The 14,311-nt window shown below is 39.5% G+C and overlaps 1 protein-coding gene and 1 long non-coding RNA gene across 2 annotated transcripts in view; one reads left to right on the plus strand and one right to left on the minus strand.

Annotated features, from left to right (window-relative positions):
* Positions 1–4,669, plus strand: part of INPP1 (inositol polyphosphate-1-phosphatase) — a 28,214-nt gene extending 23,545 nt beyond the window's left edge. The window contains exons 4-6 of the mRNA XM_019740721.2: positions 1–201; positions 2,154–2,328; positions 3,891–4,669. Coding sequence (XP_019596280.2) covers positions 1–201; positions 2,154–2,328; positions 3,891–4,458 — 944 coding nt within the window. The 3' untranslated portion in view covers positions 4,459–4,669. The remainder of the gene's footprint in view (positions 202–2,153; positions 2,329–3,890) is intronic.
* The window catches only part of LOC141572927 (uncharacterized), a 27,856-nt gene continuing 13,714 nt past the window's right edge, over positions 170–14,311 (minus strand). Inside the window, exon 3 of the long non-coding RNA XR_012498498.1 lies at positions 170–269. This is a non-coding gene — a long non-coding RNA (uncharacterized LOC141572927). The remainder of the gene's footprint in view (positions 270–14,311) is intronic.

The following is a 14,311-nucleotide window of genomic DNA, read 5'->3' on the forward strand; positions in this document are numbered from 1 at the left end:
GAGAAAAGATTACCTTGCGACTGTGTCCAACGGAGAAAGAAACAGTAGAGCTTCTTAGCAAAGTCCTTAATGGTAACACGCTGGCATCTGAGGCCTTAGCCAGGGTTGTTCATCAGGATGTCGCCTTCACTGACCGAACTCTGGATTCACTCGAGATCACCATTCCACACGACATTCTGGGAATCTGGGTGGATCCCATCGGTAAGGAGAGGATATTGTGTGTTTGCTCTTGTTCATTTGTTCTTTTTAGTAATCTTTGGGGCAGGGGGCTTAGAAAAATAAAAATTGAATATAGTTTGACTCTCATGGACGTTTTAAAATTTTTAAAGTTTTAAAATGATAAATGAAGAGTTGAGGTGTGTGTTATGATGTGTTGTGTTGTAAATACATGTATATTACATATAACAGATGTTTGTGTTTGTATCTGTGTGTGTGCATGTACACGTACACACACACATACCCCTGAATTAACTCACCTCTGGAAGACTACAGGGCCACTCTGCTAAATAAGAAGTGACAGCAGCCATAACTAATTGAGCACACAGTCAATTAAAGAGCACTCAGCTCTAGCGGATGGCTGCCCTATGGGGAGTACAGGCCAGATCTTCAGAGTTTTAAAAAGAAACTGAAGTCCAGGTTTTAGTGAGATCTCTCATTTTTAACTGCTGGCTGCTAATTCAATTAAACAAGTGAACAATCAAAACCACTGTACAGATCACGCAAAACACAGCTGAACATGACTCATGCGCAGTTGGTTTGTGAGCCCTGTGTAAACCTCACCCGTTATTGTTTTGGTCATGATGGTGATAGAACCATCATGTATAGCTCATTGTTTTAAAAATGGTGGTATTAATACAATGCCCTACGTATTCATTTTCAGAAGTCCCCCTTTTTTTTTCTATCCCACCTGCCTGGCATATTCCATCCAACACAACTGGCACCATTCATTACGCTGGGCAGAAAACTCCCCCACCCTCCCCATCCGGCAAGCACATTAACATAACATTACAGAAATGCCTTCAATCACCAAGGAATTATAGAACATTCAGCCAGTGGATTATATACGCAAACTAAGACTCTTCTAATTTTTTATCACTGGTAAGGGTACATCAGAATCAGTGAAGATTTCTGACGGACAGGGATCTCATGTTTCTTGGTTCTATCCTGAACTGATGCTATTAGCTAGCTCTCTGGATTCTTTTGCCAGGCACATCCTTAACTGGGTGTTATTAACTCACTCAATGTTGTTAGTCAGCTACCGGCATGTATGTCTCTTAGGGAGAAACCAAGCTCCTCAGCTCCTTTTGCACAGGAGCCTCATTTGTTTTTTTCCCTTTTGTGCTACCATTACTTTCCTTCTAATTGAGCAACAACCACAACAAAAAGGTAATTCAACCCCTTACAGGTTCCCAGAAGGAGGCTTTTCCCATTCAGCTTGGACCTGTCACTGATTAGTAAGAGCTCTAGGGAATCCGACCAGTTATCTTGAGTTCTTAACTTCTGTGTGCTTTTGACATGTGAGGAATATTTGAGTTCATTATATACAAGGTGCTATGCTAGATGCCACAAGAACTATAGACATGTCCTCTCCCTTCAAGAGTTCCGATACAGTCAGGAAAATGAAACACAAGCAGCTTAAAAGTGAAGTACAAGAGTTCAAATTCAATAGAAGTGACACCCAAAGGCAAAACCTGATTGGTTACTGTCTTTGTCAATTCGGGCTGCTGTAACAAAATACAATGGACTGTGTAGCTTATAAACAACAGGAATGTATTTCTCACAGTTCTGGAGGCTGGAAATTCAAGATCAAGGTGCCAACATGGTTAGGGGAGGGCCGTCCTCCCGGTTTATAACCAGCACCTCACTGTGTCCTCACATAGGGGAGGGACTAGGCAACTCCCTGGAGCCTCTTTTATAGGCCACTAACCCCATTCATGAGGGCTCCACCCTCATGACTTAAGGACGTCTCAAAGGCCCCACCTACTAATACCATCCCTTTTGGGAGTTAGAATTCTGGGGGATACAAACATTCAGACCATAGCAGTTATTAAATTAGCGGAATAAATGATATAGTGCAGAGCTTATAGATGTATTCATCATTATTTTCTAAGTAATCACGACCTGAATCCAAACAAATTTGCTTCATTTTTCAGATTCAACTTATCAGTATATAAAAGGTTCTGCTGACGTTAAACCCAACCAAGGCATTTTCCCCAGTGGACTTCAGTGCGTCACCATATTAATCGGGGTCTATGACATACAGACAGGAGTGCCTCTGATGGGGGTCATCAACCAACCTTTCGTATCACAAGACCTAAACACCCTCAGGTAAAAGACGAACACTTTCCGTATATGCCTTTTAGTCTTTGTGACCTTAGCTTTGCTTATGGTCAAGATGATCACTGCAGGTGACGTGCCTATGACTCGCTATATTGGGGTGTTCCTATTAAAAGTCTGCAAGTTCAAATTCATGTTCTTTCTAGCGTTTGGCATAATTTTATTTGGAGCTAGGGGGCATACTGGTAGACACTTTTAAAGAAATAGTGTCTTGGAGAAATCATAGTTTTGTATGTGGAATATAGAAATCCTGTTCCCTATTTCCAGAATCCATTCAAAACCAGATTGACAGAACGGTGGGAACACTGTCTTCTAATACAGTTGGAACAAGATAGATGCTATCACTATATAGCCTGTTGAATTTTTACACAATTTTAGAAGAAATTCGAAACAAAATGTGAAAATTATCCAAAGAAACGAAGAGTAGTTACGGCCAGAATTAGAACCTGACCGTGGGGCGCTCTTCCTCTAAATGTGTCAGTATTACCTCCTTTTCTCCCCCTCCCTCTTCACCCATCCACGGACTCCTGCACACAGGGCATCCCAGTGCCTCTGGTCAGTGGCCTGTGCCTTGGGGTCGACTCCAGGACATGGCAGAGTCCAAATGGAAGCAAGCAGCTTTTCTCCTGTGGTTTCAGTTTTTTATTCAAGTAGGTCATATCGTTCTATTTGTATAGGACGACATATTTTTACTGAAATCTGAGTTGCATCAGGTAACTAAGAGTTGTTTGCTCTTCAATAGTCATAAACTACACCTCTGGGATTTTGACATTTTCCCCCTGCTCCTGCCTTCTTCCAAACCGAAAATGTGTTTCTGTTATCTTTAAAGGGTCATTAAGAAAGTTAAAAGAACTGGGACTGGATGCAGACGTCATCACGGCCTAGAAATGGCTGACAAAGTAGTGGCATAGGTTCTGGAGTGAGGTTTCTTGGGTTTGAATGCAGATTTTACCACTGACAGTCTTACACTTACATTCCTTAAGCCTCAGTTTCCTCTCCTGTAAGTAGCGTGAGTTACCCAACATATACGGTAAGTCAAACATTGAGAAGTGATTGGCGCTATTATTATTTTTGTTGCCATAAAGGAGTCCATCTTTCTTGGTGTTAAAGCTAAAGTGGTGCTAGTGAGTAAGAGAGACAAGTAGTTTACCAAATGAAGACAAATTTATAAGGATTGTAAAAGATTTGCAGATTGTAAAAATAATCTGTTCATCTTTTTCCCTATTAATCTTTAAATGCCAGAAGTGGCAATGAAATTTTGTGTGTTTCTAGAGGCCTGGAAATCCCACAAATACTTTAGCCTTGTCCTAGATTGATATGATGATGCAAAAATAAGTGAAAGCATTCCTAATCTGCAACAACACAGACAGCTGCATGCATAGGAGTAACTTTTAAACATTAATTAGCTACTTGGTAGCTCTTCCTAGATTTAAGGGCATTGAGACTCAATAGAATTGTATTTTTTTCATATCATTAAGTTGGAAAGCGACATGCATAATAAAAAAAACCAATATGATAACCTACCTCCATAAACGGAAAGTTCTCTTCCACAGGTGGAAAGGACACTACTACTGGGGCCTGTCTTACAGGGGGACCAACATCTATTCCCTTCCTCCCCTCATCTCGAAAAGAAAAGGCAGTGATTCCCAGGGCCAACTGACGGGAAACACCCGCTCTGAGGCGGAATCCTCTCACCAGTTCTCAGCTGTCATTAGTACGAGTGAAAAGGAGACTATCAAAGCTGCATTGTCACGGGTGTGTGGAGATCGCATATTCCGGGCCGCTGGGGCTGGTTACAAGAGCCTGTGTGTTGTCCAAGGTCTTGTTGATGTTTACATCTTTTCAGAAGATACCACATTCAAGTGGGACTCTTGTGCTGCTCATGCCATACTCAGGGCCATGGGTGGGGGAATGGTAGACTTAAAAGAATGCTTGGCTAGAAATCCCGAAACGGGGCTTGATTTGCCACAGCTGGTGTACCACGTGGAAAATGTAGGCGCCAGTGGAGTGGATCGGTGGGCCAACAAGGGAGGACTGATTGCATACAGATCAAGCAAGCAGCTGGAGACGTTCCTGAGCCTCCTCATCCAGAACCTTCCACCTGCGGACACACACAGATGAACCTTCCCCTCGGTGTCCTTACAGACCTAACTGTGAAACTATCACCTCCATCTCTATCGTTTGAAGATAGCTTTTTCCTATTGATAGTCAACATTCACCTTCCTCATGGGAGGAACATTTTTTCATTATGTGTCATAATAATGTTAATCTCAATAAATAAATGGCATAATGTTAATTTCAATAAATAAATGACATTCATGCAGCAATTAAACAGATGTGTAACATTCTTACAGTGAATATTGTGCTATCAGTGTTGCTTGAAACACTTCAATACTGATGAGGAGGAAGACCTGCTCAATTAGTAAAACTCCTCTAAACATCTGAGTGATAAGTAAAATGTTACTGAAATATTAGGGAGCGCAGAAGAGGTGGTTGTGCTTATGTTTTGTTTCCTGTCTTGAAGAGAAAATCTGCAGCTTTCGCCTTTGGCAGAACATTTAGAACTGTGAATCGGAGGCATAATTTAGGCAAGTTCATGTACTTTCAACAGTATGCTTGTGTTTCTTACAAGAATTAAAGCCTGGAGCCTCCTACTCTCTCACATACTCTCTCAGTCTCTCTCCCTCCCTCCCTCTCTCTCACACACGCACTCTCACACCCTCTTTCACATACCCACACTCTCCCTCTACCTCTCACTAATACTCTCCATACACACCATTTCAGTAGGTAAGGCAGAAGGGAATAAATAGAATTAGAGGTTTTTGCAATTTTTGCATATGTACTACACTTCAGAAACCAGGGGTAGAGTTAAATATATACAGTTGTTGTGTCTACGCGCATCCCATATTGAATGCTGCAGAGCACTTTCCTATTCTCTTTATCAGCCCTGGGGCATCAAACAGCTCTGACTGCTTTCTACACTGCGCCCTCTGGGGGCCAAAGTATATTTCTGCAACGTCATTACATTTTATATATATATATATATATATATATATATATATATATATATATATATATACACATACATATGTATATTCAATTAGAATGAAAGTAACAGTCAAACTCTTTCCAATAGTACTTTGTTGCATACAGCAGATTCAACAATTTATTTAGTGATAGGGTTATAGATTTTAAAGCATTGTGCTTTGTGATGTGGGCTCTCAAGCTGTATATATTTTCCATGTAATGTCTAATTTTAAAGGTTAATTTTTAAGTCAACGAGTTCATTCTTTACAAAACACATAAAAAATGAAAACCCAGAAAGTCGTCCTGTTCCCTGATATGTACCAGAATAGAAAAATAGAATATGATTCAAGAAAAAGCTTTCGTTGTCCATATGAACATTTTAGAGTCTGTAAATTATCAATAAAATGCAGTTAAAACAGTCATCTTCAATGTCATCTGAACAGGGAGTTTGTCAGTTTAGTGGGGAAACAAAGCTGGGTAGAACAGGGAATCAAATATATCCCATGAACATCTATTATACACACTCACTGTCAATCTTTTCAGGAAAGCCAATGCCCACCCTTTGAGCATGTGTCTGCTGATACGTCTGCATTGTTTTTCTTGCATAAACCACACCTATGTGAGTATAATCTCTACTTTTCACTTTTGTAGAGAAAGGACTTAAAATATTTGCAAAGTAATCTGAGGGCATAATCATTCCAGATTTAAAATCTCTTCCCTCTATTTTTACAATTGCCTCGTACTCAGTAATTTTTTTAAGACTCACCTTTACCAACCCTTTCCAAAGCCTTCAATTCTTTGTTTTCAAACTCATGTTCCATTACTTTTTATTATATTTAATTAATCTACCATTAAACGTACAATCAGAATATTCAGTTCTGGAAAGAAGTCAACTGGTAAACATCAGCTCAGTTGACGGGAGTGGGAGTTAGGGGTAGTGATGGAGGGGTCCAGGGACACGAACTCCGGGTGTCTTGGGCTTCAGCCAGCGTGTTTTCTAGGAGACTGTCAGAGAGCTGAATCTGCCGGGTCACTTAGATGGAGGGTGACAAAAAGAGCACCCACTGCACATCAAGAAGAGCAGTCCCTGGGAAGCCAAGTCCACGTTGGTTCCTCTCTTGCTCTCACAACCCACATCTAATCACTCCGGTAACCCTCTTATCTTCACCTTCAAATTATAGCCAAATTTCAGCTAGCCCTCATCACTCTGCTCCCCTCACCCTGTGTCAGGCCCTCTTCTTGCCTCTCCTGAATTATTGCAATAAACTCTTAACTGGCCTCCATACCATCTATTTGCAACACAGAAGCCAGAGTGATCCTTTCCAAACATCTATCAGATCATGTCTCTTGTGCTGTACAAAACCCTCCAATGGAAAAAAAAATACAGCAACAACAGCAACAAAACAACCCTCCAGCATGGAGTAGGAAGTCATCTGTTCTTACCCTCTCCTTACTCACTTTGTTGCAGCCACACTGCCTTTCTTACTGTGCCCTGAACTTGCCACGCACGCTCCCCCCACCTCAGGACCTTTAAACTTGCTGTTCTAACTGGAAAAGCTCTTCTCCAGATACCGGTATGGTTCCCTCCTTCATCTCTATCAAAACTTTGCTCAAATATCCTGATGTCGGTAGGATCTTTACTTATCACTCGTGCAACCCACGTCCACGCACCCATCCCACACCTCCTATCCCCTTCCCTGATTTCCCCCTCCACAGCACCTATGACCTTCTAATACAAGATAGAATTTATTTTGTCTGTCTCCCCACTCCAGAATGTTAGCTCCGAAAGAGAAGGGATTTCCATATCTCATGTATCTCCATTGCTTAGAAAAGTGCCTGGGCACATAGTGTTAAATAAGTGTCAATTGATTTAATGAATGAAATGGATACAGGAACTGGACAAGAATTCATATGCATTATCAACTACAACTTTACTTCTAGCCGTTATTTCCCAAATATTTCAGAAAATTGCTATAATGCTGAGAATTACCCTATAGTTGGTTGGTTATATTCTCAAAAAATCACTTTAATGCTTGAGGCAACCAATGGACTCCTGATTTTAGAGAATATACATTGAAACATTTCCCAAGTTAACGTTCAAGTCCTGCATATTAGCCCTATTGGGAGTTAAGGGAGAAAATAATGGTTAAGTCACCGTTCCTCCTCTCTAATGTCCTACTGATGGCAGGACAAGGACGAGAGGGCTTGGAAGAGCTGGGATATGAAACTGGCCACCTCTCTCTACAGCAAAACCGAAGCCCTTTCAACTGGGTTTGGGAATCAGAAGCTTGAGATACAATTCTGTGCAAATGAATCTACTTTAGGTCAATTATTTCTAAAAGCATGGAGCTCTATGCCCGGATGGCTTCCCAAGCTCACCCTTTCAAACAAGCCCAACTATGCCCATGGTGTGTTAGGACAGCTTGCTGTTGGGACAGACTCATCATAGTCTTCAATTGATACATCAAGGCTTAGAGGAAAGGAGGAGGCAAAATAATGAAAAGCCAGAGAGAGTTAATGTATGTGTATCTTTAGGATATAGGAGGAAGTGCCATTACAGTGGGAAATTTGTAGCTTTGATATTACCTTTCCCCAGGACAGATTTTTTTAATCAATTTATTATACTAATATATCATAATTTATCATGCTAATATATTCATGTGGCAGGTTGGTTCTTTGGTAGTTTTTTAAAAATAAATTCTAAAATAAATAAATAAATAAAAATTAAAAAATTAAAATAAATTCTAAGGATTATGATCTAATCATCCAGGTTATTCTGAGAATGAAGATTCAATCGGTAGGTAATCTAGACTTGCACTGCCCAAATGGTACCCGCTAGCCTCGGGTGGCTACTGAGCACTTGAAATGTCATTACCCTGAATTGAGATGTGCCATAAGTGGAAATACTGGATTTCATGAAAAATAAAATATTCATTATTCATTATATGATCGACATCTCTATAACTCAGTTTTTGCAATGGGATAATAGTTTTTAAATTTTGAAAAAGAAATACCTTAACTTGTAACTTGATGAATGTTATAACAAAACAATAGTTCACTAATGTTCAAAGTTCACTAATAAAAGCAATTAGTAAGTATTTAGTAATAGTTTTATTTTCTAGGTTCTACCTGTATGTTATTCATTTACATTTTGTTGTTTTGTTTTGTTTCTCACATTTCCCATGTTGTAACTACTAACTTACTCCTTCTTTAACATGACTACAGGAAAATTCTTGTCCACCATTTTGTTTCAACAGAGCAAAGTGAACCACAAATGAATTATATATATATATATCTTGCTACCGAGGAAAGAGTATGAATTGGTTTAAGGGAAAGAGTGTGGGTTTTGGAATAAACAGGCCTTGGGTCACTGCCACCTACAATGTGATCTTTGAATCCCAGTTTCTTCACCTCATAAAAGGATTTATGCCATCTCTTAGGAATACTGTAAGAAACAAATGAAATAATGTATGTAAAATATCTCTAACATAGTGACTGCTCAATGAAACATAGCTACTAAGACTTTTATTATTCATGTATGATGCAGTCCACCTAAAAATGATCAGAAAACAAAAACATGACAAACTAAGTTGAGACCTTAATTTATTCAGTCAGTAATTGAAATAATTTGTTAATAGGCTTAATTCTTTTACGGTACTATAATAACATAAAATAATATTAACAGCAAACATGTATTGAGCCCTATACTTCAAGTGCTGTGTTAGACATTTACTTGCATTATTTTATTTAAAATAATGAGTAAAATTTGTGTATCCTCAGTTGTCTTTTCCTCCTGACTAGATGTTTTGCTTGTATTTTAAAAATGAAAATTAATTAACTAACAAAACAATTTTTCAAGATCTGCTTTTTAAAACATGTTCTACACCTGAAACTTTAATCTGTTACTCTACTTGCTTCCGCTTACCATCACCTCTAACTCAGTCCAGCTGTTCCCCACCTTGAGTAGGGTCCTAAGGATCGTTGCCTTTTAATGCACTGTGCATGTTGCCAGTCTTCTGCCCTGACTGCTGACCCCTCAGCCATAAGCTCCCCATATGAGACCTGAAGTGCCCAGGGATAAGTGTTCTATAAAGGGCTTTCTCCTATTTTATGAGAGGCATATAAACAAACAGACCTTGCACCTATGCGTCAAGTCCATAAGACAGTCCCTCTGTCCAGAAGAAGTCCAGCCAGGGGAACTCTGCGGTAATACTTTATGTCCCTAAGCATGCAGTTTAATTATGTGGGGCAAAATGCCAAAAATCACAAGGCCCCAAATAAGATAAAAGTGGTGGGATAAGCCATCCAGAGCTGAAAGGCAGCCCTGCCCTAAAGTCCTTAGGGACTCAGGCTCCTTCCATCTCACCGCTCCCCATGGCCCCCCACGGCCCTTCTTCTCAAGGTCTAAGGCAACAGGAGCTGTATGTTAGGCAGCAAGATAGAGGAAAATGCACAGCAGGAAAGGGTAAGCGATTTTTCAACTCATTGACCAGAGCCTAGTCATGTGACTACACTTACAAGGGAAGCTGGAAAACACAGTCTCTATTTTGGACAGCCATGTACCTAGCCAAAAAATTAGGCATTTTATCCCCCTGGAAGAGGGGAAACAGGTATTGGAGGACAAGCAGCGATCTCTGTCACGTAGTCCAACTGAGCTGTCCAGGCTTTGGCCTTGGTCTGATCTCTGATCACAGATCCCTTGTTCTTACCACTAAGGTCTCATGACTTTTATACCCAGATTACTCCAACCCTTACCTACTTCATCCCCCAAAGAATTCAAAAGTGCCATAAATACATACATTCATCAAGATGATAATGAAAGGGAACTTCCTATAAGTAAAAGCACAGATGAAAATATAAGACAAACATAAGCACAGTTATTCCTCTCCTGAGACCTGAGAGAAGTCTCTGGGATTCTTGACCGTGGCGATCTTCTCTAATTGTACCAGGCTAGGTGCTTAGGTTGAGACACATGTTTATACCGCAAGCCTGAGTAACTGCAAATGTCCCTATAGAATGGCAGGGAACTCAATTAAAGCCTGTGTGGGCACAAATGGATCTTTGAAACTGGTCCAGGGGAAGTAGCTGCTTTAAGCATTGACGTCTTTCTTAAAAGGTTTTATTTGCTTATTATTTTTATCTGATAATCAGGCTAGCCACAATTCTGGCTCTGTAACAAAAGGCCTGTAATTCTCAATGTGATTTTTCTTTTCTAGGCTGTATTTTCAATGCTGCTGATCCTAAAGGAGCCATGATCATGTGGGATTAAGAGCTTTGTCCTTTTAACCATTTAAACAATAGAAAAAGATGAGAACCGCGTCTAGGCTGGCTTCAGGGGCTTGTGGCTTCTGCAGCTGCAGAAGGCGCCTCACTCACCATGCTTGGTTTTGCTAGTATGGAAATTATGAAAACTTTTATTGTTTAATGTGTAAGTTAAGATGAAGAGACTGGAGCACGGAGTGAATGGAGGCACGATGCACAGTAAGTGTCCCGTCCCTTTCCCTGTAGCCCCATTGCATTCACGTAATGTTCACAGTGTGAGCAGGGAATTCCTGGGACCCCTGATGCGTGGGAGTTCAGTGAGACTCAAAGCTGGGATACGGTCAGTGTACGACATTTATGATTAAGTGGAGGCACCGACAGCCCCCGAGAACCGGAACTCGGTTTGAATACAAAAAGAAAGCAGTGGCTTCTAAGAAACATAAACGACCAAAGAAACCTATCATACCCCTTCTTACATGTGTCATTCTTCTGTGTGGCAAAACACATAGGCTGAAAATGATGGCATGGAAGAATAGGGCCACACGCAGTTCCCTCTCTTTCCAGTGCTTCCTCCCTGGTAAGCTGAAGGTAGAGAAGGTTGACAGAATGCGTGCATGTCAAGAAGCAAAATAAAAACGGCTGAGTTAGTTTTGTACTCTGTTTCCACTGTTCTGGTAAGAATAAAATATATCCATGTATGAAGTATAAAAAATGAATTGTGTAATTTTGGTGATTCCATATGTGAGTTAAATGTTCTTATATACACACTTAAAATGGGCAATATAAAGATGAATGGTAAAATTCATGCTAATCATTTAAATTTTCAAATTTTCTTTACCTAAAATGACATTGAGTAGCAAATAAACATGAGCTAGAGAGAGAGAGAGAGAGAGAGAGAGAGAGAGAGAGAGAGAGATCATAAAAAGAAAAATCTTTTTAGTATCTTTAATTTACCTTTTCTCCTGCTTTCTGAACAAGGGACCCCACATTTTCATTTTGCCTGGATACAGCAAATTATATAGCCTAACCTAAATCGGACCCATTTCTACTTCAAACCTCACTGTCTTTTGTTATATCTGAATTTTTGTCCTATTTGTTGGTCAGGTTCAAACCCAGTCCATTGGTGAGCTAAGCCTATCCCAACTGAGAATTAAAAGATCTTTTTAGCTACGTATTTGAAAACTAACATGAAAAGTGAACCAGAGTGTGTTTCACATACATTTCTCATCTCAAACACATTATAGTATATTCCAACGTTTCCTGTAAACTTGCAACACTCTCCACCAGGTGTCTCTAGCAGATCTGCACAGGCGCGGAGGTAACCTCAAATCCAAACGGGGACAAAGTTCTCGTCTTAGCTGACATCTTCCAATGGGGTTGTTTGTTAGCTACATCATCATGTTTTAAATACACCACTTTCCTTACATAACTCATTCCTCGGATTGTGTGTTAAATTTGCTTTTCATTACATTCTGCTTAACTGGAAAATATGGAGCAGTAAAAGAAGGAGGAAAATCCAATATCCAGACACAACCAACTACTGTTGACGTTTTTAGTCAATTTCCCCAGAGTTATTTTCCTTCGAAGCATAAAGGAATGAAAATTCCAGCCACAGAGTGGGAAAAGATATTTATAATATATATCTGGCAAAGGACCTGTATCCTGAAAATACAAAGGACTCTTATGAATCAACAAGGACAGACAGCCCAATTGAAAAATGGCCACAAGACCCTTTCCAAAAGACAGCATTTAAACGAAAAGGCGTTCAACATCACTAGTCATCAGGAAAATGCACGAAAACCACATAGAGACGTCACCACTCACACCAGAATACCTAAAACTGAACCAATATCAAGGATCGGTGAGAATTTGATACTAAAAATATTTTACATTGCTAATGGAAGTGTAAATCTGTACAACTACTTTAGAAAAATATTTAGCATTATTTAATAAAGTTGAATATATGCTTATTCCATGACTCTTTTCTTGGTATATACCTAACAGAAATGTATGTAAGTATACATCAAAAGACATATACAAGGATATCCACAGCAACTCTATTCAAAATAGGCAAAACTTGAAAACTAAGCAAATGCTCAACTACAACAGAATGAATAATTATGTTATGGTATACTGAAATGGAATGAAACAATATGGATTAATTTTATATAATGTTGAAAGAAGCAATACCCCAAAAGTATATAATGTATGACATCATTTACGTGATTCAAAACCAAGCAGAACTAACGGAATGTGCCATCAAGGTTCCCTTTCAGAAATGTTCATTTTAGGAAGTGCCTCAGCTGAAGAGCTGACGAGCTGGCCTAAGATTATTTCCCTAATCCTGGGCCTGGGTATAAAAGCCTCACCCTAACCTGGGATAACTCTGAAGGGCCATCCCAGCATCAGAGCTCCCTGTAGAGTTACCGTGTTTCCCCAAAAATAAGACTGGGTCTTATATTAATTTTTGCTCCAAAAGACTCATTAGGGCTTATGTTCAGGGAATGTCATCCTGAAAAATCAGGCTAGGGCTTATTTTCCGGTTAGGTCTTATTTTCAGGGAAACATGGTAGGCAAAGACTTCGTTGAGATTTCAATTCAGTCCAGCTTCTACCTCTGCCCAATCATGTTTCTTTGCTCCCCTCTTCTCCCCTCCCCTCCCCTTCCCTCCTCGTTTTCCCTCCCACAAGTACAGGTCCCAGTTGCATGGTAATCTCAGAGTCTGCTTCCCTGGAAACCTACTCTTTGAAGTGAGAGCAATAGCTACCTTTGGGGAAGTAATGACTGGAAAAGGGCAGAAGAGAGCTTTACGGGGTGCCAGTCATGTTCTGTACCATAATGACAGATACATAAGCATGTTTTCTTTGTAAAAATTCACTGAGCTATACACTTAAGTTTTTTATGTTTACTATTTGTATATTTCAATTAAAACACACAATTAAAAGCAAGCCAATGAATGTACTTGATGAATGTGTATGTTTGAACATGTCTCTGATTATTCCATTAAGATAAAGTCCTACAAGTGGAATTGCTGGATCAAAAATGGCCATTTTAAATTTGGGTGACCACTGATAAAGGGTCCTCCAGAACAGTGTACCAACTGCTAGCTCATCCACAGAGGGTGAGAATGTTCAGTTCCCACATCCTTACCAACACTAGACAGCGTCAATCTTTCAGACCTAATAAGTGAAAAAAGTAGAACAGGTTGTTTTAATATTCTATTGCTCTTCTTTAGAACTAATTATATGCTGATGGTTAGTTGGCCAATTGTAATTTCTGAGGCCTACTGTATTCCTTGAATTGTACCATTTTATTGTGGAAAATAGATAAAAGTTTAAATATTTACATTACAGAACCAATGAGCAAATATTATAATGGAGCAAGATTGAACTCAATACAATAAGCTTTCGAAGGATTTGAGATGCCCAGCCATGGAATGAACTGCATTTAATTACCGTTAATCCTACAGGCAGTAGACAGGTTCAACTAATATCCAGATGACCCTTTTTCTGGGATTCGAGCCATCACATCTAATTTTCGTGATGAATCAGATTATCTGTATTTTTTAAAATAGTCAAATCGAATATATCATGCTTAAAAAAAGTTCTTTATGCACTTTTTTACTTAAAGATCTCATCCATTTCTGCAACTTCTACTATATACGCATATTTGATTCTCAAATGGA

Source organism: Rhinolophus sinicus, linkage group LG01, assembly GCF_036562045.2.
Source record: "Rhinolophus sinicus isolate RSC01 linkage group LG01, ASM3656204v1, whole genome shotgun sequence".
Classification (NCBI taxonomy): Eukaryota; Metazoa; Chordata; class Mammalia; order Chiroptera; family Rhinolophidae; genus Rhinolophus; species Rhinolophus sinicus.